Consider the following 22,509-nt stretch of genomic DNA (forward strand, 5'->3'; position numbering starts at 1 on the left):
CCACCATTTCCAGGTGATACGTTGTGTTTGGGGGCTGGGAGGGGGTCACTTATCCCACATCGCTTTGCTGGGGTCCCACACGAAGCTGCAGGTGCTGGATGCAGCAGAGCCGTGCCAGGTGTGGGCAGTGCCCTACAGCCCCCACTGCTCACATGGCAGGGGTGTGCAGACTGGGGGTGGAGGGGGGAAGAAAAGTAGTAGATATATAGATATATATTGAGTTATATAGGACAGCTGTGCTGTAAGAGCCCATCATTCTCGTGCCTTCCAGCACTCAGCACATATGAATTCTCATGACAGTAGCGATGGAGGCGGGTCAGCCCGGTGCCGGGGGGGGGGGGGGGGGGGTTCGGATGGTGGATTTCGGTTCTTTTATGGCGGTTGTTTCCGCTCGAACCACCGCGTACTTTAACGCGGACAAAGAACGAGAGGGGGCGGACACGGCTCGACGGAGACCACGCCCCCAATTGAGACCACGCCCACTATGAGGCCCCGCCCACTTTAGGCCACGCCCCCTCTGGGCCCCGCGCGCCGCCAGGCCCCGCCCCCTCCGCTCGGCAAGATGGCGGCGCCCTTAGCGCAGCAGCTGGAGGAGCTGCTCAATCCCCGGCCCGACCTGCGAGACCCCGAGGATGACGCGGAGGAAGGTGAGAAGGGGTCGGGGAAGGGCTCCGTGTGGGCGGGGGGCGGCCTGGGGTAGGATGGGGGAGGCTACTGGGCTGCGGGCCGAGGCTGCACGTGGAGCCGCCGCCGTGAGAGTGGGGGGGGGGCACGGTACCGGGTGGGCCCTAATGAGAAGCTGCGGCCTGAGGTGTGCGGGAGGGTGGGAGAAGCGGCGATTTCTGGCCTGAAATTCAGTTCTGTTTATGTATTTGTTTCCTTTCCTACAGCCACAGTTGCTAAAGTGATCGACAGGTTTGAGGATGATGCTGCAGATGAAGTTTTACCTGTTGGTAAGATACGGAGAAACGCTTCGGCCGCCCTCTTAGAAGCTGATAAAAGGTACAGTGGGAAAGCGACATCTCGGAAAGCCTTGAGGGAAGAGCTGTGGGGAGATGCGCTGTCTGAAGAAGGATCTGGTAAGGAATCTTAGTTCTTTATGCTTTTAGTTGGGATACTTATAGTTTTGGCATGCTAGACCAAATTAGGGCTGTCTCAACTGAGATGAGAAGCTTTAAGTCCACGGTGGGGGGTTATAAACAGGTAGAAATAAGTTGGGCGTCTTTTTGAGGTGCCTTCTTGAAATTCAGGCCATGTTTTTTGATCTGAAGGGAAAGGAAATCCCCCATTGAGGTCTCCTTCTTCAGGAGGAGGGGCTGGGAATAACCTTGAGGTGAGGCTGAATGCTGTGTGAAGGGAAAGAAGTAGTTGTCACTTTAAGGCCAATATATCTCGATGACTGCAAGCACATCTCATTTTAAAGACAGATACATAAAGCAAATTATGAACACCCGTTTGATTACCATGTCACTAATTATTGTTATAGAAGATAAGAACTAAGATCTTTTCCTGGGTATAGACTCATTTACTTATTTATCATTAATTGGTCAACATGAAAAATTAAACCAAGTTTAGTGCTCAGATCAGTACCCATCGTTGTTGCATACGGCAGAGTGACAGATGTTTTTCTCTTTGAATTAATAGCTGCAGAAGCCTTAGATGAGTGGTACAGCGGCAGTGAAGATTCAGAAGACAATGGCAGTTTGGGCAGTAAAACAGAGGAGCAACCCAGCAGTGCTGGCAGTGAGCAGGAGGATAACCTGGAAGATGATGGGAGGGATTCCTCTGCCAAAGCACCAAAGTTCAGTTTCCAGAATGTCACAGACTTTGAGAAATTTGCAGAGGGGATGGATGATGTTGGGAGCAGTGATGGAGAAGATGAAGATGATGCCAGCATGGAAGAAGGAAGCGATGATGAGAAATACGAGGGGGAAAACCATGACCACGTAAAAGACGCCACTGACAATGAGGATGATGGGGGGGTGATGACATTCTCCAAAGGACAAGCGAGCGATGAAGTGGAAAAAGGAAAAGCGGTGAAGAATCAGCTGGGTTAGTGCATGTTTGCTGTGTGTTTTGATGAGATTCACCTTGCTGACACTACAGACGCTGCCCGTGACAGGAGACACTGCAGCATTTTAACTTGCTGTTGGTGCAGTGCGTGTGCAAGCTACAGCAGCCTGTGTTGTTTGCAGATGTTGCACTAAACGTGCTATGCACATTGATATCACCGCTCCTACAAAATCTCATATTATGGAGTATACTTCTCTGCTGGCTTAATTGAACCCACACTGAATGTACTTGTAGTTTGGGTGGGAAGGGGGACTTTACACTGTTAGTTCTGTGCTGTGGTGCTATCTGCTATCGTTCTTCAAATGCTGAAGTTTCTTCCAGTCTATTCAGTCAAGTTACCACTGTCCATTTACAAGTCCATTCTAACCAGTGAAGACAACGGAGTTTTTGTGGTTCTCAGGGTTGCAGTCAGGATCACAGATAGGATGGGGAAGGAGCAGGTGCTTTGGCTTGTGAAATAACTTCTTTTTTCCCCCCTTTCTCTTACGAAGCACTGTGGGATCACATCTTGGAAGGCAGAATCAAGATGCAGAAGGCACTTGTAATAGCCAACCGGCTTCCTCAGCCAGATACTTTCCCCCTCTTCAGAAAGGAAGGTGGACAGGAATTCGACAATGCTGTGGAGAGCTGTAAGAATTCTTTTAACTTCTTACTTTGCATAGAGTCTGCTGTAGCCGGTGTGTTTTTTATATGTGTGAGAGAGCATTAATAGGAAAGTGAGGGCTTTGAGCCACGTGTGTTTGTAGCTGTTAGTTTATATTGCCTTAATCATTAATGAGTGTATGGGAACTGCTGATGTCTGTCTATGTCTAACTGATCTCCGACAGCCTGTGTTGTCTCTTATGTGATGTTGGTGAGCCTCAGCTTGGGTCCTGCTGCTGTTTCTGCTTCATGTGGGTATTGAAGTTCATTTATCTCTTCTGTGCTGGTTCTTAAAAGTAAATGGCTTGGTTATTGCTGCTTGGTGTAGAGCTGGGATGCTTCTTTGTCCTGAGACACTGTGTAGATAGCAGTTCTGTGCTGGGTCTGTGATTGCAATGATTTGCCCTAATCAGGAGTAATGCAGCACAAAAGAGAAGGGCCTGTGCTGTCAAAGCAACAGCAAATATCACTTCAGTTTGGAGCTGCTTCAGATGTTTTTAGGATCGTTGTTAATGATACTGATCTGATGAGACTTGTAGTAGATTCTTGAACATGGTAAGTAAAATCTGCGTGCTCCGGCTGATAAACACAAGGTGCTCAACTTCATCTGTTTAATTTATTAATGCTTCGGTTTGTATGTGCAGAACTGATACCTGTGTGTTTGAGAAACTTTGACTTAGGCTGCCATGAGTTACCTTAGAACTACATCAAGAACTTCTGCCATGATCCAACCTGACTGTGGGCCTTACCCCTAAGCCAGTGTTTGACTGTTATCTTCCAGCTCACACCTGACCTGAGCATGTAGCTAATCAGCTTATTTGGAGTTATAGCAGGTGAGACTCCTTGTTTTAAAGTTAGCTCAGCTGCTTTAAATGAAGTGATTAAGGAAAAGAAGGCGAACTCCCAGCAATACTAAGCTGACCTTTCAGTGAAACGCATGTTATTAATGTGTTTAATGAGATGCATTACAAACTGCACTGAGCACCATGTTTCATTACAGGTCTAAAATGTAATATCATTAAAGACCTTTAACAGAAACAATGGTTGACATTTTGATATTCCCCATAAGCAAAATACATCCAAGAACACGTGGTGTAATACCATGCACAGTATGGCAGAGAGGTTAATCTGCCAGTTGTCCAGTACATTAAAGAAAAATCTGCTGTTAATAGCTGCTCTGTGATTCCCTGCCCACCCTGTTTTCATAATCCAGCCAGGAAAGTTTGCAGCAGTTTGCTCTGCTGTTCTAATGACCCGCATTCAGGTTCCACATTGAGTGGGGAGACAGAACAATCCAGCTGGGTTGAGCTTGGTGACCTTAGCAGGGGGCATGTTCAGTCTCATGGGTGGGAAGTATGGAGCTTAGGAACACTCTGATGCTGCTCTGTTTGTTTAGCATTTGCTGGTGTTCTCTAAGGGACCAAGTTTACATTTCTTTATATATCTTTTAAATGCAGTCTGTAATTGTACAGTAAAGTAGGTTACAGCAGTTGTTTGTGCTGATCTGCGCTGTTGTCCAAGGAAATATTTCTCTATTCTACAGAGGTGCTCTTACCAGAAGTTGGGAAGTGCCAAGCATGAAATGTAAGATTTGCATGCACAGATCATAGGAGAGTCTGGTAGTGCAGTGGGTGACAGTGATTCATTTCTCTTCCATCTCCACCATGAGAGAGATTTGGGACATCCCAGCCCAGCACATATGAGCTGTGGCGTGGTTTCTGTTAGGGAGCTCATGCCTGGGTACCAGCACTGTGAAGCTTTAGTTTCAGTGAGTGAAATGAGGTGAATTAAAAGAAAAAGATGCATATATTGTAATTTATTTAAAGCCTTTCTTGAAGTGATGGACCTTGATTTAGGAAGGCAGTCTCACCTTTCATCAATCAGCTTCTAGAAGGAGCTCTGACTGAGAGGTTTGGTGGGTTCTATACAAATAAACTTCTAGAAATTCAATTCTGTACAAATAAACTCTTAGAAACTCAATTCTAAACAGTGAGGTGGTGGGCTGGGTGTGCACTCCTGCGTTCTCCTCTCAGTTGTTATCAGCCTGTGGGCAGGAGCCCAGTCTCCAGACAGGAAAAAAAATGAAAGAATTGGGCATGAGAAGGTTTAAAGATGAATCTCTTTATCATGGGTTTAAGGCAAGGCTTTGTGAATGCTGAACGTAGAGCTTGTTCCATTGCACGTAGCGTGCTTCAGACTTGGATGGGATTTGAGATAATCATGACATCGACGCTGTTTTGGAATGGATGATCCTCTCCTTTCAGGGAAGCCTCAGCAATTCCTTCCAAATCCACAAAATAAATCTGGCATGCTTTCATGATCTTCTCTGAATGAGAGGAAATGATCTGGTGTGTGAAGCTGCACGAAGCAGTGCTGCCCAAAGTCCCGGCTCTGTATTAGGAGTGCTGCAGGCTCTGGGCACCCAGGTCCCTTGCACCTCTTTCTGAGCTTCCCTAGCAAGCTTTTGGTGTTACCTAAAGCCCTTCCTTTGTGAAGATTCTGCTCCCTGCTTATAGGAAGGATGAGTTTGCTGAGGTGGAAGACAGCCCCCTTCTATTTGCCTTGCTGGTGTGTCCCACTTGTGACAGCTCTTTGTGCAGCTGGTGGTGGCAGCGAGGCTCCCCAGGGACTGACTGAGGGTGTTAAAGAGCAGGCAGCAATGATCTGTGTGCTTTTGCAGTTTTACAGCCAAGTCAGAGCAAAAATGGTACGGTCACATACATTTCCCAAATTCTGAGTTGCATTTAAGCAAAACTCAAGTGTTTTAACTTCTTAATTTTGTAATCTTTTATGGGGAAAAAAATAATATTAAAAGTGATACTGTGTACCTCGGATGATCTTGGATTCCTGAGATCTCAGGTTCTGGTGGATGATTTACTACAAAATTGCTTATAAATTGAGGTAGAAAATGTTTTGCAGACCTGGCAGCTTTCAGGCTTCACACCCATTTGTCACCCAGCATTTCCCTTTGTGTATAGAACAAGAATTAATTAGGCTGCACTGCAGGAAAAGTTTATGGCCATAATTTATATAGGACGAATTCCTCTTTAAAGAGACAGCATTGCTTTGTTTGCACCGTGTTATGTTTTCTTTTTTTCCTAATCTTTAATTATATCCCAGTTTCTCTTTTTTTTTTTTCCAATTCTTTTTACCTACACGTTGCAGACTGTGCTCCTGGTGCTCGTGTTTCTTCCTGCTTTGCATCCATGGAGAAAGTCAGAGAGGTCTCTTAATACCAAAAGCACGGCGGCTGCGCTCTGAAGGCAGTGCAGATTGTGAATGCACTGCACACGTGAGCTCCCACAGCTCGTGTTTGTGAGGTGCTGCTGCCCGGGGCGGTCTGTTTCTCCAAGATACGTTTGTATTCTCTCTCACCCTATCTCCTAGTCTGGTCCAGGGCTTGAGATGTTGCCTCCGTTTGGGGTCTTGCACGTTCAATTAATGTTTTTCATAATCAATGCAAGTCAGAATTTGCAATCTGCTCCTGATTTGCACATTAAAGAGACCCATTAATTAAAAATTCCAATCCCTGGCATGTTCCCGCAGGATCCTTGCATTATTTACATAGAAAAAGAGTGCAAGGTGCAAGTTTCTGTGCTGTGTCTCTGCGCAGATTGCATGCTTGCCATTCATGTTTCTGTGTATGCTTTCAGGGAGGAGGAAGGCTGGAAGGAGATGTGAAAATGGCACAAAAATTACCTCAAGGGCAGGAAGGAGTCGGGGCAGAGGTGGAAGCCACGCTGGTGAAACCATATCCAGTGTCAGGAATTAAACAGTGCCTGAGGTTTGGGGCTCTTAGTCAGTAACAAAAAGCCACAGCTGTGCAGAGGGGGGCAAGCAGAGCTGTAGACAAGATCTCTTGCTCTCAGCGAGGGGCCGGGAGCTGGGGTTCCTTGTAGGGTCCTGCAGCTTTGTTCTTGCTGCTGTAACTCCTTTCTCTTTACGGTCCTGGTTAAAAATACCTGGGGATGTGACAGTGATGCTTTGTGCCTCTCAAACAATGATGGGGATAGCACGTTATTTTCAATTTTAAGTTGGAGAGAAAGGTAGGTAAGAACATACAATACAGGATCCTGTGAGTCTCTTACAGTTGGCGAGATGCTAATTTATACTGGAAAGATTAAAGATGATAATAGTTGTGTATTTTTTCATATTCTTGTCCTTTCACTTTCCTGCTGTTAGGCAGCTCCCTGGAACAAACTGCCAGCTGAATGTTGTCATTGTTTTTGACTTTGCCTTTGTCTGTCAGTGGGTTGGGAGGAAATACTGGACTGTGGGTTTCTTCAGTGTGAGTCCTGGAGAAGGACACAGCTGGAAAGCAGGCAGGGTCTGTGAGAGTGGGTTGTCCTCATGAGAGGAGCAGAAGTGGTGACAGCACATCTTAACTCTTATCTACTCTTTGAGTAACTCCCGCACGGCCCTGCAAAGATTGGTGATCAGTAAGGAAATAAATCTGAATAAAGTGAGTTGGATTAAAAATATATAGAAGGAAAAAAAAACAACAGATGAAACTCTCCCTGTGCTTGCAAGGCTGTCATCCCCAAAGCTGCCTGGGTTATTAATGTGTTAATGGAGCAGCAGCTCCTCCTGGCAGCTGCCTGAGCTGCTCAGCACTGCACCCAAGCTGCTCCTAATATTTACAGTATGGCATCCAGCTTCAAAATTCTGCTGGAACTTGTGTATCTCTTCCCAACTCATGGTGATATTTGAGTGGTGTGTAAGTCAGCCTTGTTTCCTCATCCTTAGGGCACTGGTTGGTATGAGTATCCCCTTCAGTATCTCTCCAAAAGAGCAGTGTGACACTGATGAGCATTGAAGGATGCTGCAGGTTGCTCTGCTGGGTTGCAGGCAGTGCTTCAAAGCACCTCGTTCTCTGCACATACCCTGTGTCCCCAACCATAGGATGGTGGAACAGTCTTTTTTGTCTCATGGGGAAGTTAAAGGTGAGGATCTTGTGCCCTGCCAAGAGCCCTTCCTGCATCTGGTCAGCACAGGGGATGTGTGTTTCTTTGTGACCTTTATAGGGAGACAAGTTAAACCACGACATGGGCACAGAAGTTGCTGCCCAAATGCTGGTTCCCAGCCCTGCCTTTCTTTATCAGCACTGCTTTTGGGCTGCATGCTGTTACAAGCACAACTTTCAGTTCACATGTTTTAAATTGAGTTCTATGAAGGGACTTTGCTCAGAAGGAAGTCATGGAAAGATGGAACAAGCGAAATGACTCCCTATTCATGTTACTGGAGCCACTTTCTTCAAGTCATTTGCTGGATAACCTGTATTATACGTTGATGAGTTATTCCCTGTAGGTGTTTTGTCTCAGGTGTAGCAAGCCAATGGTTGCTTTTTAATTATACTTTATTGAGAAGTAAAGCTAAAAGGTGCACTAACAAAACTTGGTGGTGCTTGCCTGGAGCTGCACAGGGTGATCTGGGAACCTCTGGGAAATGGAGGTGCTGATTTATTTGTTCTTGTTTCAGTGTTGTAGTTTGGTCCAAACATTTCACTTCTCTTAGAAATGTCTCCGTTTCTGGAGTGAAGTGAGGTTACATTTGTAGTGGGTACAAAGGGCTGTGATGTCCCCAGAGCTCTGTGGTTGTTTATAACTATGGCCTGTGTTGGAACCCTGGTATACAGGGTTGGTTTGCTGCTCCAGTAACAGCTATCTGGCTTGTGACTGAGGAGAGCCCATTGGTGGAGAAGGCCTCTGAATGATGAGACTGAGAATCCCACTTGTGTTCAAGACAACGAGAAAGATTCAGTCTGCTTTCTCTTTAGTTTATCTCATGTTCACAATGATTCCCCGTCTTTAAAACAGATATATTTTTATTCAGTATCCATGTGAGTCATGTTCAATAAGCTGATCAAGTATTAGCTAACTTGAATAATCATGGACTCATAGAATGGTTGGGTTGGAAGGGACCTTAAAGATCATCTAGGTCCAATTCTCCTGCCGCAGGAAGGGTCACCAATCATGAAATCAGGTAAGATCAAGGCTAAACCAGAATAGGATTCTGGGGAACCCATCTCCCTTCCTGTAGAAGCTGTGTTTGGCAGAAGGTCCTTTTCTTGCTGTGCAGCACAATGTGTCACTCCCTGCCTCACTCCCCAGCTGTTAATTGTCACTTTGCACACCTGGTTAGGGAAAAGACGCCATATGAAATGTACTTTATCAACATAAGCTTGGGATTTCTCAGAGAAGCCTGCAGGAATCAGCTGCCAATAATTCTAGTCAGAATGTTGTTATCAACTCGATTCATGGATCACTTTTAAACTGAGATGTAGCCCATACGTACATCTGGAGCGGATAATGCTGTGATACAGAGCAAGGTGAGTGTCGCAGGGCTGCAGGGGGAAGGATTGAGGCACAGGCAGATTACGTGGTTTCCAGTTACAGGATTAATTGGTGCTAGGCGAGATCATGGGCTTAAATATATTCTTGCTTTGAAGATTTTACTGGGAGCCTGCACAAATGTGTGACAGCAGCGCTGAGTTTCAATCCTGAGTGTAAATTATCATGATCAGATCTAGCCCACTTAACACTGGTAGTTCATTTTAATTGAATTGTATTAGTCTAGACGCTTTATGAATACAGAAGCATCATGTTTGTCGATTCATGTGGTGGTGAGTTTGATTTTAGATAGACGTGGATGCAGGTGTCCCCAGATTTCACCTTTCTCTCTGATCCACTGAAGAATTTGTGTGGGACTGAGCCAAAGCATAGTGATGTGAATGAAGTCTTCACTCTCAATTGAAACAAATAAATGATCGAGGCCATCTTTGGTGTGTTGTGTTGCGATGGTCCCAGGCTTTGGGGAGTTTTGCTAAGAATTAGGATCCATAAGGATGGGCAGCTGTTCTGCATATACGGCAGCAGGAAAGGCAGAGGAGGTAGGAACTGGGGAGTTTAGTGAAAGCTACAGATATCAGCTCCAGAGCTCTGTTTTGTCTTGTGCTTATTGGGTGGTGGAGCTTTGAGGTTTTGTATGTTCATTCCAGTGTGGGGTTTGGGCTGCGTGAGGCACTGGGAATGTATTTTGGGGATTGTCCTTACTGTCTGTACAGCAATTCTGCACGAGGTGTTTATTTGACATGGATTTTGGGGCTTTCTTTCAGAGCAAAAACTGCTTGTCCTTCCTTGCTGACTGTCTAGGCTGTTAGCCTGTTGTGTTTAGTCTTATGGAGCAGAAGTTGTGTGTGCTTCTCTTGTCCAGATGTGCTAAAATTGAAGTGCTCTCATTTTGTAGGTTATCTCCATAGCCAGATGTGATGGACATTATTCATATTTGAGGTTTCTTTTAAAGCTGTCTTAAATTCTAGTGCAAAAAAAAAACAAAACAGCAGAAGAAAAAAGGTAGGGAAGGATGTAGTTGTTGTAGTTGTTGAACTGATGCACCCAAGCTCCAGTCTATGGGATTTCACCACACATCAGGAACATCAGATGGCTTTGCCTACGCTTGAGTTTCTCAAGGTAATTAATAGTTAATTAAATGGAGTTTAACTAAATACTTGTGCACGTTAGTGTGAGTAGCACACAAACAAGATGCGGGGAAACAAAGGCTTGCAAAGCATCTTAGAGAGCCATGTGCAAATGTCAGCTAACTTGAATTAATTGGCAATTGGTTACCTGGAGATGGAAACTCACTGCTTGTCATGATAAATGTAATTAATGGCCCGGTATTATATGGGGAGGTCAGTCTTGATGGGCTACTGCTCCCTTCTGGCTTTAATATCGAGATAACTATGAAATTTCACATTTCTTCCTCCTTTCTCATTCCTGCCTGTGTACTTGGGGAATCCTGCCTGGCACAGACTGGAACACACAGTGTCAGCTTCTTTACATTTACAGTAATGTAAAACATCAGTTTTTATAAATCTCATTTTTCCGAGCCCCGTCCCTCCCTGCTTCTGGCTGATATCAAAAGATGACGGTCGAGGCGAATCAGCAGAGCATGAACTTCATGGAAGTGTTTCTCTTTCTCTCCTTTCTCAGCTTTCCCCCTCCCCCAGTCCCCACTAATAACATCCTCCAATACCAAACCTTTATTCTGTTGCTGCATCTAGTTATTTGCTTTACTTTTAGCAAGCTCATCTATGTCTGATCCTGTTGTTCTTACTGTCAATAGCAGTAATATTTGAGTGAAAGGAATAAATTGAGTCCATTCTGTAACTTTGGGAGTGTGTGTGAAAGCAGTTTGCAATATTGGTTCCTTTGTGCTTGAAGGAATAAAATTTTCCCCTCTGCAGAGACTTCTGCATCATTTGCATTCCAATGGAACCAGCAAATTGGGCCTCTGCTGTGGAGCAGATCTTTTCATCGCCATCAGCAGAAAAGTAGGCCTCTTTCCTCCCGACCTTCATAAAAACCCAGGAACTCAGTGTTTTGGGAAGCGTGAAAGCAACGTTACTCCAATTATTTCTTAAAACAAGTCGGATGGACTTAAAATGCTTTGTGTTCACGTTCAGCTGAGGTCACTGAGAAATGCATTCTGAGCACCACCACCTTTGGGCACAAAACAAGATAACACTGTGCTGCTCAGGGCTTGGTGCCATGCTGGGCTGCCTGGTGCTCCTGTCTCTCCAGCTCACTGCTAGCTTTATGTTTCCATTCCACCTCTGTGCAGGAGAAAGCATGCAGGTAGGGGTGTATGGCTTACTGCACTTTGGGGCCCTGCTGCACCATGCTGATCCCATGCAGTGACAGCAGCAAAAGGGTGGTTGTCCCAAGCTTAGCGCTATGGGTTGCCATACCTGGAGGAGTCCCTCCATCCTTTCCAGGCTGCTAACATCACTTTGCTGCTGGGAGCATGGAGTGAGCTCCAGAAGTAACACTGACAGACTTCAAAATTACGATACGGTGGAGCTCCGGCGTAATTCTTTGTTGAAGAAGTTAGAGGCCTAAAATGTTAAGGCTTATTGTTATTCTGAGTTGATAATCTCTGCCTTGCTTTAATAATTTTTCCTCATGCCTGGATAGCCTGCGAGTTGCACAATAATCACTCACACAGCTTTGTAATCAATGCCCAAAGTAATAGGATTCCGCTGGCCAACGGCAATTAATAAATTTGTGTCTTTTTTAAAACACTAGCAAGTCGGGCCTGAAATACGACTGACTGGCTTTCCTCATTTGCATATTTATTGCAGTGGAAAAATTCTTGCCGAATGATTGATGTTGAGCCTGCCTCTTGAATTCCAAACAGCACATTATTATGAAATGAAAAATGCCGGCCATACAGTTGATTAAAGTTGAAGACAGTGGAATCGGTGTTTTTTAAGATTGTGGGAGAATTAAAGGCATATTTTAATAGATGTTGACAAGAAGTGAACTAACAAAAGCAAAGCAAAGGATTTGCTTGAAAAGATTTAATCAAACGTGTTTCTTGGGGGATTAATTGCTGGGGATGACTAGTGCAAGTGGCTGGCTGGTGGATTTGAATGAGAAGTATTGTTCTGGGGCCGGCATATTGAGTGCCATTTTGACCTGTAGTTTAACTCCTGTCCCACCGCCGTTTGAAAGCAGAGAAAATTTCCCCTCTTCATCTGAATGTTGGGATAAATATGTGCACCTGATAACAATACTTTCCATTATGCATAGCTGTTATAATAGAACACGTTGGGGTCCTTGTTCCTGATGGCACGGTGTGACTCGTGCTGTGCAGTGGGGATGCGGTGGCTTCCCATGGTGGGACAGAACCCCCTGCATTTGGCAGCTCAGCCTTGGGATGATGTTATGGTGTTATTATGGTGTTACCGGTTTGCTGGGCAATGTGAGCAGTGTCTGTTTTACCCATGAGCTTCCAAGTGCCATTAATTCCCAGCTGCCTCTCTCAGCACTTCTCCTTCTGTGTGTAATGGATCGAAATCATGGAATTTTGCCCTGGTTTTTAGGATTCCATTTCTGACCTCCATAACCACGCATCTGTGGCTCGGAACCCTGTGCTGGATGGAGGCAGGCAGGGAGGAGCCTGCCTTGTGGAGCTGCTCCTGGAGCATCACTGGTTGGCTCTCTGTGAATACCTTTGAAAATGTGGCCTCGAGGCACCCGCTTTTCCCATTGACTTGAAGTGTCTCTGCATGCAGCCGCTCCCTGCTGCTCCATGCCAGCTGCTGCTCTCTGCAGCTGCTTGGGAAGATGAAATGAGGCCCCGTTTTTAGAGGTCATGACAAAGAGCATGGATGTTTATCTGCACGTGAGGCTGCCTTGCTGTAGAAGCACTGAATATACAGTGATAGGAGCCCCCGGGGCAGGCAGGGAGGTGTGCTGGTGGGTTGGTACCCACAGCCAGGAGCTGGGGATGCAGCAGCAGAGCTGGTTTGTCTGTAGCCCCTGGCATTGACAAAACTGGTTTTTGTGGTTTGAGAGCAGTAGGACAGATTCCATCTCTGGTGGGTCTTCTGACACTTTGATACATGGCAGTGCTATCCCTGAATGGAGCTAAATACTCCAGGGCTACTTTCTGACTGGGTGAAGGGATGTATAAAATGAGAACTTATGAGGAAGTATTAACAGAAAGGCACACTTTGATTTACTGGTCCTGGCTCACAGCTTCCTTGGTGGATTGATATGCTGTCTGCTGAATCTGGAACAACTCTTTCACTCCTGTACATAAAATGAAGGGGCTCCCATAGACACTTACAAGTTAACATCTTACCCAGGCACTCTGAGTCCCATTGAAGCTGGAAGTCACATTCGCTGTGCTTGCTGTATATTTGCTGCAGATGGATCCTGCTTCGTATCAATTATCCTTTCCCATGCAATAGTATTAGGAATGCTCTGATGGAATAGGAATTGCCTTTGTATTGGGGTTAGTTGGCCACTCCTTGCATGAAGTGTGGGTTGTTTGGGGGATCTGAGTGGCTTGTATAGGGATCTGGCTGCTTTTGAAGAAGTGCTGAAGCACCCATCCTCACAGAATGTGGATTGGGATTACAGAAGTAACTTCTCCAAAGGAAGGGAGTTTTAATGTTGTTTTCATTGATGGTTTATGGCCAAGTGTAAGGGCAGGTGTTAAACTGTACAGAGGTATTGCCAGCTTTGTTTTGTCTATGAAACCGGAGAGAGAGCAGGAGGTAGAAGCTGTGGTTATCACATGTGAAGACTGCTGGTTGGTTTTCTTAATGTATTGGTGTGCCTGAAAGCTCCATGTTTGAAGCTTTCCTGATTAATTGTCTGTTTCAGATGATGAGCAGCATTAATAATGTAGGTATATGCTGGGGAGGGTTGGAGAGCAGGAGGGTTAGTGCCTGGCTTTCCTTCAGAGTGGCCCAGTATGCATCTGTGGGATGGTTTTGCTTTACTCAGCCTTCGTTCACAAGTGACTTCAGTCTTCTCCCCATTGCGGGTGGTGTAAAAGCAGATGAGGGCATTTGAGGGAAGAGGAAACAGAGGAGAGGAGACTGGGAAGGAAAGAGTCCCTCCAGGAACTGCATGTGAAATGGGCAGGGAGAAGGCAGGGGAGGGTGATACTGGGCTTCTGAAGTTGAGTTTACTGCACACTTAAGCACCCAACATTAACAATGAGAATGCCATCCAGTAATGCTATTAAAAACACACGAATTGAAAGCAGGAAATTACCCAGCTGTAAGAGGCTCACGATGAAGCTGCTGCCTGCAATAATTAGCCCTCCCACCTGGTTAGACGCACGGTCATTGTCTTCCCTGCCCTCTCCATCCCCTTCACTCCAAATAAAATTGCTTCCCATCCCCACTTCTGTTGGGGTCCATATCTCATAGCCTGGGGGAGCTTGAGCCTGTCTTTATTCCTTGCCTGCTTGCCGTGGCCCTGATATACCCCAGAAGAGCTGGAGTGCTACTCCAGTTGTAATTGACAGGATCAAAGCTGCCTGGGGTGCATTAGCACTGCTGCTGGAGGATAGACAGCGGGTAGAAAATAAACAGTTTTGGAAGCTCTGGGGACATTTAGCTGTGTTGCAGGCAGTGGGAAGGATTTTGCCATTGTGAGCTGTGCACTCAGGGTAGGGCAGGGGCAATTTCCTTTGCAAATGATGCTTTAGCTGCAGACACGTACGATAAATGCATTTTTAAGGGCTTTTGTCTGTTTGTCTCTTAGAATTGTTTTGATGCGAGCACACAACTGTTTTACAAGTACAGCAAAACTAATCCGTTAATAGGTTTATAGAGGAGAGCTGTCAGAGTGTATCTGTAATGAACCTTGGGCTGGGGGAGTCCAACTGCTGATCTGCAACAAGAATCTGAAGTCTGACAGGATCTCTACCTTGGCATTCCTGTTACTGAGGTCAGGCCATAATCTGCCTGAAGTTGGTGACAACTGGATGATATTACAGTGGTAACATAACACATGGAGAGCTCTGTGTGTCAGGTCTGAGTCCTTTTTGCTCTGCCTGTGTCCGGCTGATGAAGATTTGCTGTTCACTTTATCCATGATCTATCTCCATGTACTCCATTAACAAAAGAGGAATCAGGCGGTGAGAAGTAAATATGAAGGAATCTGTACAGTTCCCTTCAGGGTTTTGGATAGAGGCATACTCTGTTTTTGCCTTGAAGAGCTGGTTCTGTGGTTGATGTACAGCAAGATGCAGAAGGAGTGTTTGTGTACACCCAAACACTTGTTTAGATCAGGGCGTTCTGCAGGGGGCTTGCTGCATGCCACAGAAGAGCTATGTTTAAAGAACAGATGTGGCAGCGGTGTGCAGTTAACCCTTCCCTACAGCCAGCTCCACTGTATGCCCTTGGAGGACATAAGGTCATTGGAACAGAGATCATTTCCTCTGCATCTGAGTCTGCATCTATTTTATAGGTACAGAAGAATTGCCAGCTCTGACAGCCTTTGGATAGAGAATATCGGATCCACCCTCAGGATTTGTGGCCAGCAGTTTTTTTCTGATCAGAGTCCTCTCATTAAACTTGCCAGGTCATTGTTTAAGTTTTCCCCATAGATCAGATCTTGCTACATTTAATTTTACTTACAATCTAATTTCTTATACCTCCTGCGTGGTGAGCACAGCAGCATAGAAACCAGCAATAGTCACAGCCCTGCAGGAGTCCGTTTTTCCTTCGTGCCCTCCCTCCTCCTGCTCCCTATAGCCCGCACATTATGTACAAGAGAGTAAAGTCAGAGGTCACGCTTAGAGGGGATGTGTTTATATGCATTTTCTTTCTGTTACTTCATAATATTTTGCTGAAACTGATCTCTTAACTAGAACTTAATACAAAGCAGAGTGAGTTAGTCAGCTGTTGTCAGCTGTGTGTGTCATGGAATGCTTCTTCACATGTTGCTGTGTTTCTTCAATATCTTAATCCTTCAGGCTCTGCAGACCGAATGTTTGTCAATGAAACATTAGGTCAGTGTACTCCCAGTGTGCAGCCAGGCAGAAGTTTAGAAAGCAGTCCTCCCTCCCAACCTCCCTCTTTAGGAATAAATTGTTCTTTATCAATGTGATGTTCAACATAAACAGTTACAAGTTGATCTGAAGTTAAAACCACAAGTCTGACTGGTTGGAGAGAAACATTTGATTAGATGCGCAGTAGCTGAGGCAGCAGTTCAGGTTTGAGAAGAGGAATTAGGCAAAGCAAAGCAAAGTTTTTATCAAATGCAACAATCAGTACGAAATCGTCACCTGTGTCTCTTGTTCTGCAGGTTGTAAAGCCATAGACACATTGCTGAGAGTACTAGTGGACATTCAGGATGAGCTGCTTTATCAGTGCCCAGGCACGAGGCACCTGGTAGATGGAAAACAATCAAAACCTGAGAGGTAAATATAAGAAAAGATCTTTCTGAATCCTTTGGTCTCCCAACTAAATGAGAAAATGCACAGCTTTCCTGACCATACTTGTTTTCTGCTTTTCTCTCCATTGCTGTTGGATTTGGGTGGCAGCCATGCTGGATGAATGACATTCCTTCTGTCAGTGTGGGAAGCCTGTTCTGTAATTTTTCTGAAAGCAGGGGAGAGACTGAACTGCAGCTCCTTCCTCATATAGGTATTGCCATGGAGTGGAATGAGTCTGAGTTGTAGCAGAGGGGCTGCAGAGAACTCATACGTGTTGCCTTAGACAGGTGTAGGGTGTTCAATCTGTGTTTGTCTGTTTATAGTGATGATGAAATCCCCAGCAGCAGCGATGAAGAGCGAGCGAGTGAAGCTCGGGAGAAGAGGAAGCGGCCTCCAAAACGAAAGCTGAAGGCAGAGGACATCCCAGAGTTCATAGCCAAGAGATATGCAGACTATAGGACGTACCGGAACAACATCTTGCAGAAATGGCATGAGAAGACAAAGCTGGCATCTGGCAAAATGGGCAAGGTGAGTCTTAGTGTGTGCTGACATGTAATTGATAGAGATCTGTGGAACAGCAGTTGATTTGGAAGTCTCCTGTTGTGGATATTGCAAGCTAAAGCCAAGTTTTGCTTGATAAACATGTAGTTTGTTTTACAACACCATTAGGGGTTTCTGTGCCTCCTCCTCCTTTACAGCGTGTATACTTTAATACTATGGGTAATCATGTGCCCCTAAGATCCAGGGTCTCATAGCATCTGTGAGTTTAATATTAATCATTGAGAAGTTGATCTGAACCAGAGCAACAAAGGCATTTTATTATGAAGCCATGCCTCAGGTTGGGAGGGAAAGGAGAGAGAGAAATAAAGAAATAACAAAAACAGCAAAAATCTGTGCAAGAAAACCCGAGCCCCCTCCTCTCGGAATGCTGTCTGCTTATCCACTGACATGGAAAGATAGAGGAACATTGCTGCCTTGAGGAAAAGCTTTCTGCATTATCTGACACTAGTTAATGTTGTTGCAGGGTTTCGGTGCCTTTGAGCGTTCAATCTTGACTCAGATTGATCATATTTTGATGGACAAAGAGAGATTACTCCGGCGGACACAGACCAAGCGATCAGTGTATAAAGTGCTGGGGAAGAAGGAGCAGGATTCCCATCCCATCCCTGAATATTTGCCTGAGAATTCGGTAAGGGTGTTTTGTTTATGTAGCTCGTGCTGTAGAGCCAGTGCAAAACAATTAGCCTTTAACAGGTAATATTCTTGTTTGTGAGGCTGATGAAGAACCTGAGTGCTGATTCATGTAATGTAGTGACTAGCAACAGTATGTACACATTTCAGTTCCTGTTTTATGGTGTGTGTGTTATCTCCTGTGCCAGTTCTCAACTAGAGAAAACAGCATTTGGTCTCTGACCATGCCTGTCCTGTGCTGTAGGCACTGGTGGTCACTAAATCTGCTCAAGGCTGTGGCTACAAAGCTTTATTTTGACTCTGGAGTTTAAAATCTTTAACCCAGAAAGTCACGCTGCACATCACCTACAGAGTGCATGGGAAGTACGTCTGTTATTAATTTAGTATTTAAGAATGAATAAATACTCAATCCTGATAGATCATGTGGAATTACTGCGCTTGCAAGATGTATTTTTGCCATTACATTACAAATATCTGTAGTATTTTGCCAGACAGACTTTGTGTAGTCCTATTTATTTCCTAGCAAAGGTATCATAAATCTGTTTTGGCATTGGCAGCATTTCTGCTTTGCCTTAAAATGTATTCCTAGTCCTTAAAAGCTTTCTATGATGGGAACTGTTCTCCATTCCTTCCTATTTTCAAGTGTTTACAAGCTGCTACATGTAGAGTTGTCAGAGCTGGGGGTGGAAATGTGCACGTATGAGCTTGCAGTATTTCCTTTGTGCTTCCAGGATGTACCCCCTCAGACAGATTCCAACAGGCACCTGAAGGACATAGATGAGGAAATATTTGATGATGATGACTTTTATCACCAGGTAAGTGTCTGTCAACCTGTGCTGGCGTTATGACTTCACTTATTTTTGAATACTCACCAAGTTCTAATGCAGGTGACACTGTGCTCTGAGTCTGATCAGTGAATGTGAGTTGTTGTTGTAGTCCTGAAAAATGATTCCAGTGGATCCTTAAAAGCACCGAAGTTACTTTCATCTCACCTCAACTCATCACTTTAAAATGAAAATACTGCAGAGCTTCTATGTAGCGCTATCCTTGGAGCTATGCCAGGTTGGGTTTGGGCCAGCTATTCATTTTATTTGCAGAATTCTTAGTAACGAGGTATCTGTGTTAAGCACAGGAGTCTGAAGCTTAGGAAAACCTCGTGCTTGTAATGTATTTAATAGATGGCAGTGCCAGCTTCATAAAACACTGAAATTGCCATGTGTTGAGGAGTATGTCCTTCCTCAATGCATGAAAAAGTGCTTTTGCTCTGATGATCCACAGAGTGTTTTCATGTCAGGACTAAACAAATATAATTATACCCTTAGAAAGGCAGACACTTCCAATCTGAATTAAAATGGCTAGCAAAGGGTGTGGGCAGTAAAAGAGAGCTGTTACCTCATAGCTGTGCTGGGTTAACTGATTTAGCCAGAAACATTCAAGATTTGGGATTTCATGTGCAGAGCCAGAACTAGAGGTAGGTAAAAGGACATGTTAAGGCAGGGCTGGGGATGGGAGAGTGCCTGTTGGAGTTGTGGCTGAGGAGACCAAATATGTCCTGCAGTGAGATAACATTGTCATAGAGTTTGGGGGACCAAGTAGACTGTTAGGACACAAAATAAATAGAGTAAGTGCAATAAAATAGTGGGGTGGTCAAGGAGAAATGTCTGTGACTGACAGCCTTCAGACCTGTGCAGGTAGAGGTGCTTATTGACTGTGAAATGTTAAAACTTTTTTAAGAAAAATAGCAATAGATGGATGGACGGACTGTCTTCATTTCTAATAACTTTAACTTCGATAAATCCTAACTTCAGAATTATGACTAGTCACAGCTTAGCTTTTCCCCTCCCTGGTTAATTGGGGTGCTGGGGTTAATCTAAATTAAAACTTAAACTAATAGAGGTCATTGAGGGAAGAGAATCACCTGAGTAAAACAAATGGGTCTGCCAGGCACAACTGTGTCTTGGCCATTTCCCAAGAGGGAAGTGGCAGCAAATTGGAGTTGTTTCAGCATTCAGGAGAGGTGAAGGATGGGTGACACTGGTTTAATGTACGGCACCTCCGGAAGCACTCCAGATTGCATTCCTTGCTGTTCCAACTGCTGCCTCCCGCGCACACTGAATAGAGGCGGGACCTACCGACAACATCTGGCTGCACAGCAAGGAATGGGTGCAACTTCTGAAACCCCATAGACTCTAAATATGGCGCTTAGCCTGGCGGAGGCTTTAATCACTTACTACTCTTTGGCAGAGGGCTCCGACAGCTTATCCTAGCCTCGTACATCACGCACAGACATCTGCTGAGCCGCGAGGCAGCTACACATTCATTTTCCTTTCTTGTTGTTTTTTTTTTTTTCCCTCCCTCCCTCCTTTCCACCCTTCTCCTCCCGTCCCCAATATGCTTCTTGGGAGAGATGATCTGTAAAGATTACTGCTTCATTGTGTGCAAGTAATTGTGGGGATGCCAGCCCCTTGACAGACACGGCGCAGCACCTGTTCCGCTGACCTGGTTAATTTCTTCTGTTGAGTGGGATTTGGCAGAGATTGGAGCTGAAGCCAATTCAGTGATAAGGCTAAAGAAAATGGCTGTATGTTTTCTGTCACCTCCCAATTAAATTGGTTTCATAAAGTGCTTTCCTTTATTTGTCAGGGTGGTAAGCTGAAGCTGAACATTGCATTCAGAAAGGGTAGAGTGCATTACAATAGAGCGCTGACAATACAGAGAATGTGTTTTCTTTCAAATGGGTCATAACTGCGGTGCTTTGTGTGTGTCTGTATGTGTGTGTGCTTGTCTGTTTGTACACATAAATATTGGGTAGAAAGGGCACTGCTTCTTTGGCTGTAATGGGCAGCAACATGGTTGGAGCTGAGACTGCTCAGAAACTCTGCCCTCTATGCATAATACTTATTGCACAGCACACGTGTACATCTAAATGGGGGCTTTTGTCTTTGTTTTTAAATTTAGGTCCAGAATTTCAGCTTTGCTTTCATTTCTCTGAATATCATTTACTAATAGGTGATTTTATTTACTACTTATTGCAGAATGGTGGGATGTACGAGAGGAAAAAAGTGTGGGTAAAGAAGGATGTGAGACACCAATTCCTGTCCATTTCAGTGCAAAATTAAGCAGTTAAAAATGAACGAGTTCTGATCGATGTGCAGAAATGAATGGTAACAGAATGACTAGCTCTACTATTTTATTATAGAATATAATCCCAAGCTCTTTAATGAATCTGTTTTTCCTTTGGAAAACCATAGTTTTCTTGTTCAGACATTGGAGGCTGATGGAATTCACCATGTGGGGCTGGCGGACTTTGCAGTGATTTGGGACTGAGCTCTGTTCTGTTGTTAGTCCCTCTTTGCCTTCTCTCATCTCCTTCAGTTGATGATAAGCAGTTCCAGTCCTCGTTATGGCAGCCCAGGCTGAGTGCTGATGTACAGCTGGGCTTGAATGGTGCAAGAAGTGTTTCCAAAAGATCCACATTAGTGACAGCAGCGAGAGGCCAGACTCCATTTCCTTCCTTCTAAACTCTCGTTGGTACATGTTTTTAAGGGAAGAGAAAGGCTGGATGTGCTTAGAAGTCGTATTTACGTTAGAATTCATTACGGCCGATATCGCAACGTTAAGGCTTAACACTCCGTCCTGCTGCCTGAGAGCTGCTGCTCTGCCATGCTACAGTGGAGATTTTATTATTAGCTTGAAATACTCTGCTAAAGGAGAGAGTGGAAATTGGTTTATTTCCAACAGGAATTAGGGTAGTGTTTGGATGCTAAGCGTTCCACTGATGGCGGCTCTTCCCAGAACAAATGTTCCTCATTGATGGCAGCAGGTATGCCTAAGGAGAAGTAGGAATATACATAATCCCCTTTTCTCTCTGCTCTCCTGCTCCCTCCTCCCCCTGATTTGGTTGTGTTGTACATCACTATGTTTTTTGACAGCATCACTCCAGAAATGGCACAGAGCTGGGGGTGGGAAGGGGCAGAGAGCTGTCCTTGGGGTGCTGGGGTTTGTTGGGGTGCTGCATGCAGTCTGCATGGCAGTGCAGCACAGCAGCTGAGAGACCTGTTTGTTCCTGGGCTTTGCTCTGTTTTGTTTGTTATCTGTGCCTGCTATTACTTGGGGTAGGAGTTGATGTCATTGAAAACTCTGACAGGAGGAGCTGTGACTCATTTGTTGTTCCTTGTAGAGTGGCATCTCATGTACCCACACACAGCGTCAGAGCTGCAAGCAGATCTTGCTTCCTTGTTCCTAGCTTTGCATTCAGAATTCCTCCTTTAATCTGAATGACTACAGGTGAGCTCCTGGCTCCCTTGGTCATGTGTAGCTTGCTTTGTTCCTCTTCTGGGTTGTATGCACTGCACAACTTCTTAAAGCTCTTTACATCCTTGCATCCCAGCCAGGAGTGGGCCTGAAGCAGTTCCCAGTTGCATGCTGTATTATTCTCTCCCAGATATTTGACAGTGCTTATAAACAAGTGATTACTAATCTAGTAACTATTGCAAGTCAGTAATGGGGAAGAATAGAGAGAAGTCTGACTTTCTGACAGGCTGGTTCACCTTAATTAAAACTGGTGAATGATTAATACGGACAGCTGGTCTTGTGACTTTAATGAGTTGCGTTCTGAGTTTTGTGTGGATAAGAGACATCTCGAACCATCCCACAGGTTAATGGCAATACAGTGCTCTTATCGCAGGCGTGTATCTTTTAAATGGCCCCATAGATGGTTAATAACACATTTTAAAGCTTGATTTGAAACTGCTCTTAATGGGTTATCAGAAAATAGACAAGCCAATGCTGTTTTATCCAAAACTGAATGTCAACCAAGATTTTATGACCATCCAGTGATTCACCTTGCGCTTTAGG

General features: G+C 44.9%; 1 protein-coding gene across 1 annotated transcript in view; it reads left to right on the forward strand.

The window, feature by feature from the left end:
* The first annotated feature begins 511 nt into the window (after positions 1-511).
* AATF (apoptosis antagonizing transcription factor) overlaps positions 512-22,509 on the forward strand; it is a 40,362-nt gene continuing 18,364 nt past the window's right edge. Inside the window, exons 1-8 of the mRNA XM_015880776.2 lie at positions 512-647; positions 891-1,079; positions 1,645-2,052; positions 2,565-2,702; positions 16,332-16,446; positions 16,785-16,989; positions 17,486-17,650; positions 18,384-18,467. Coding sequence (XP_015736262.1) covers positions 563-647; positions 891-1,079; positions 1,645-2,052; positions 2,565-2,702; positions 16,332-16,446; positions 16,785-16,989; positions 17,486-17,650; positions 18,384-18,467 — 1,389 coding nt within the window. The 5' untranslated portion in view covers positions 512-562. The remainder of the gene's footprint in view (positions 648-890; positions 1,080-1,644; positions 2,053-2,564; positions 2,703-16,331; positions 16,447-16,784; positions 16,990-17,485; positions 17,651-18,383; positions 18,468-22,509) is intronic.

Source organism: Coturnix japonica, chromosome 19 (assembly GCF_001577835.2).
Source record: "Coturnix japonica isolate 7356 chromosome 19, Coturnix japonica 2.1, whole genome shotgun sequence".
NCBI classification, from domain to species: domain Eukaryota; kingdom Metazoa; phylum Chordata; class Aves; order Galliformes; family Phasianidae; genus Coturnix; species Coturnix japonica.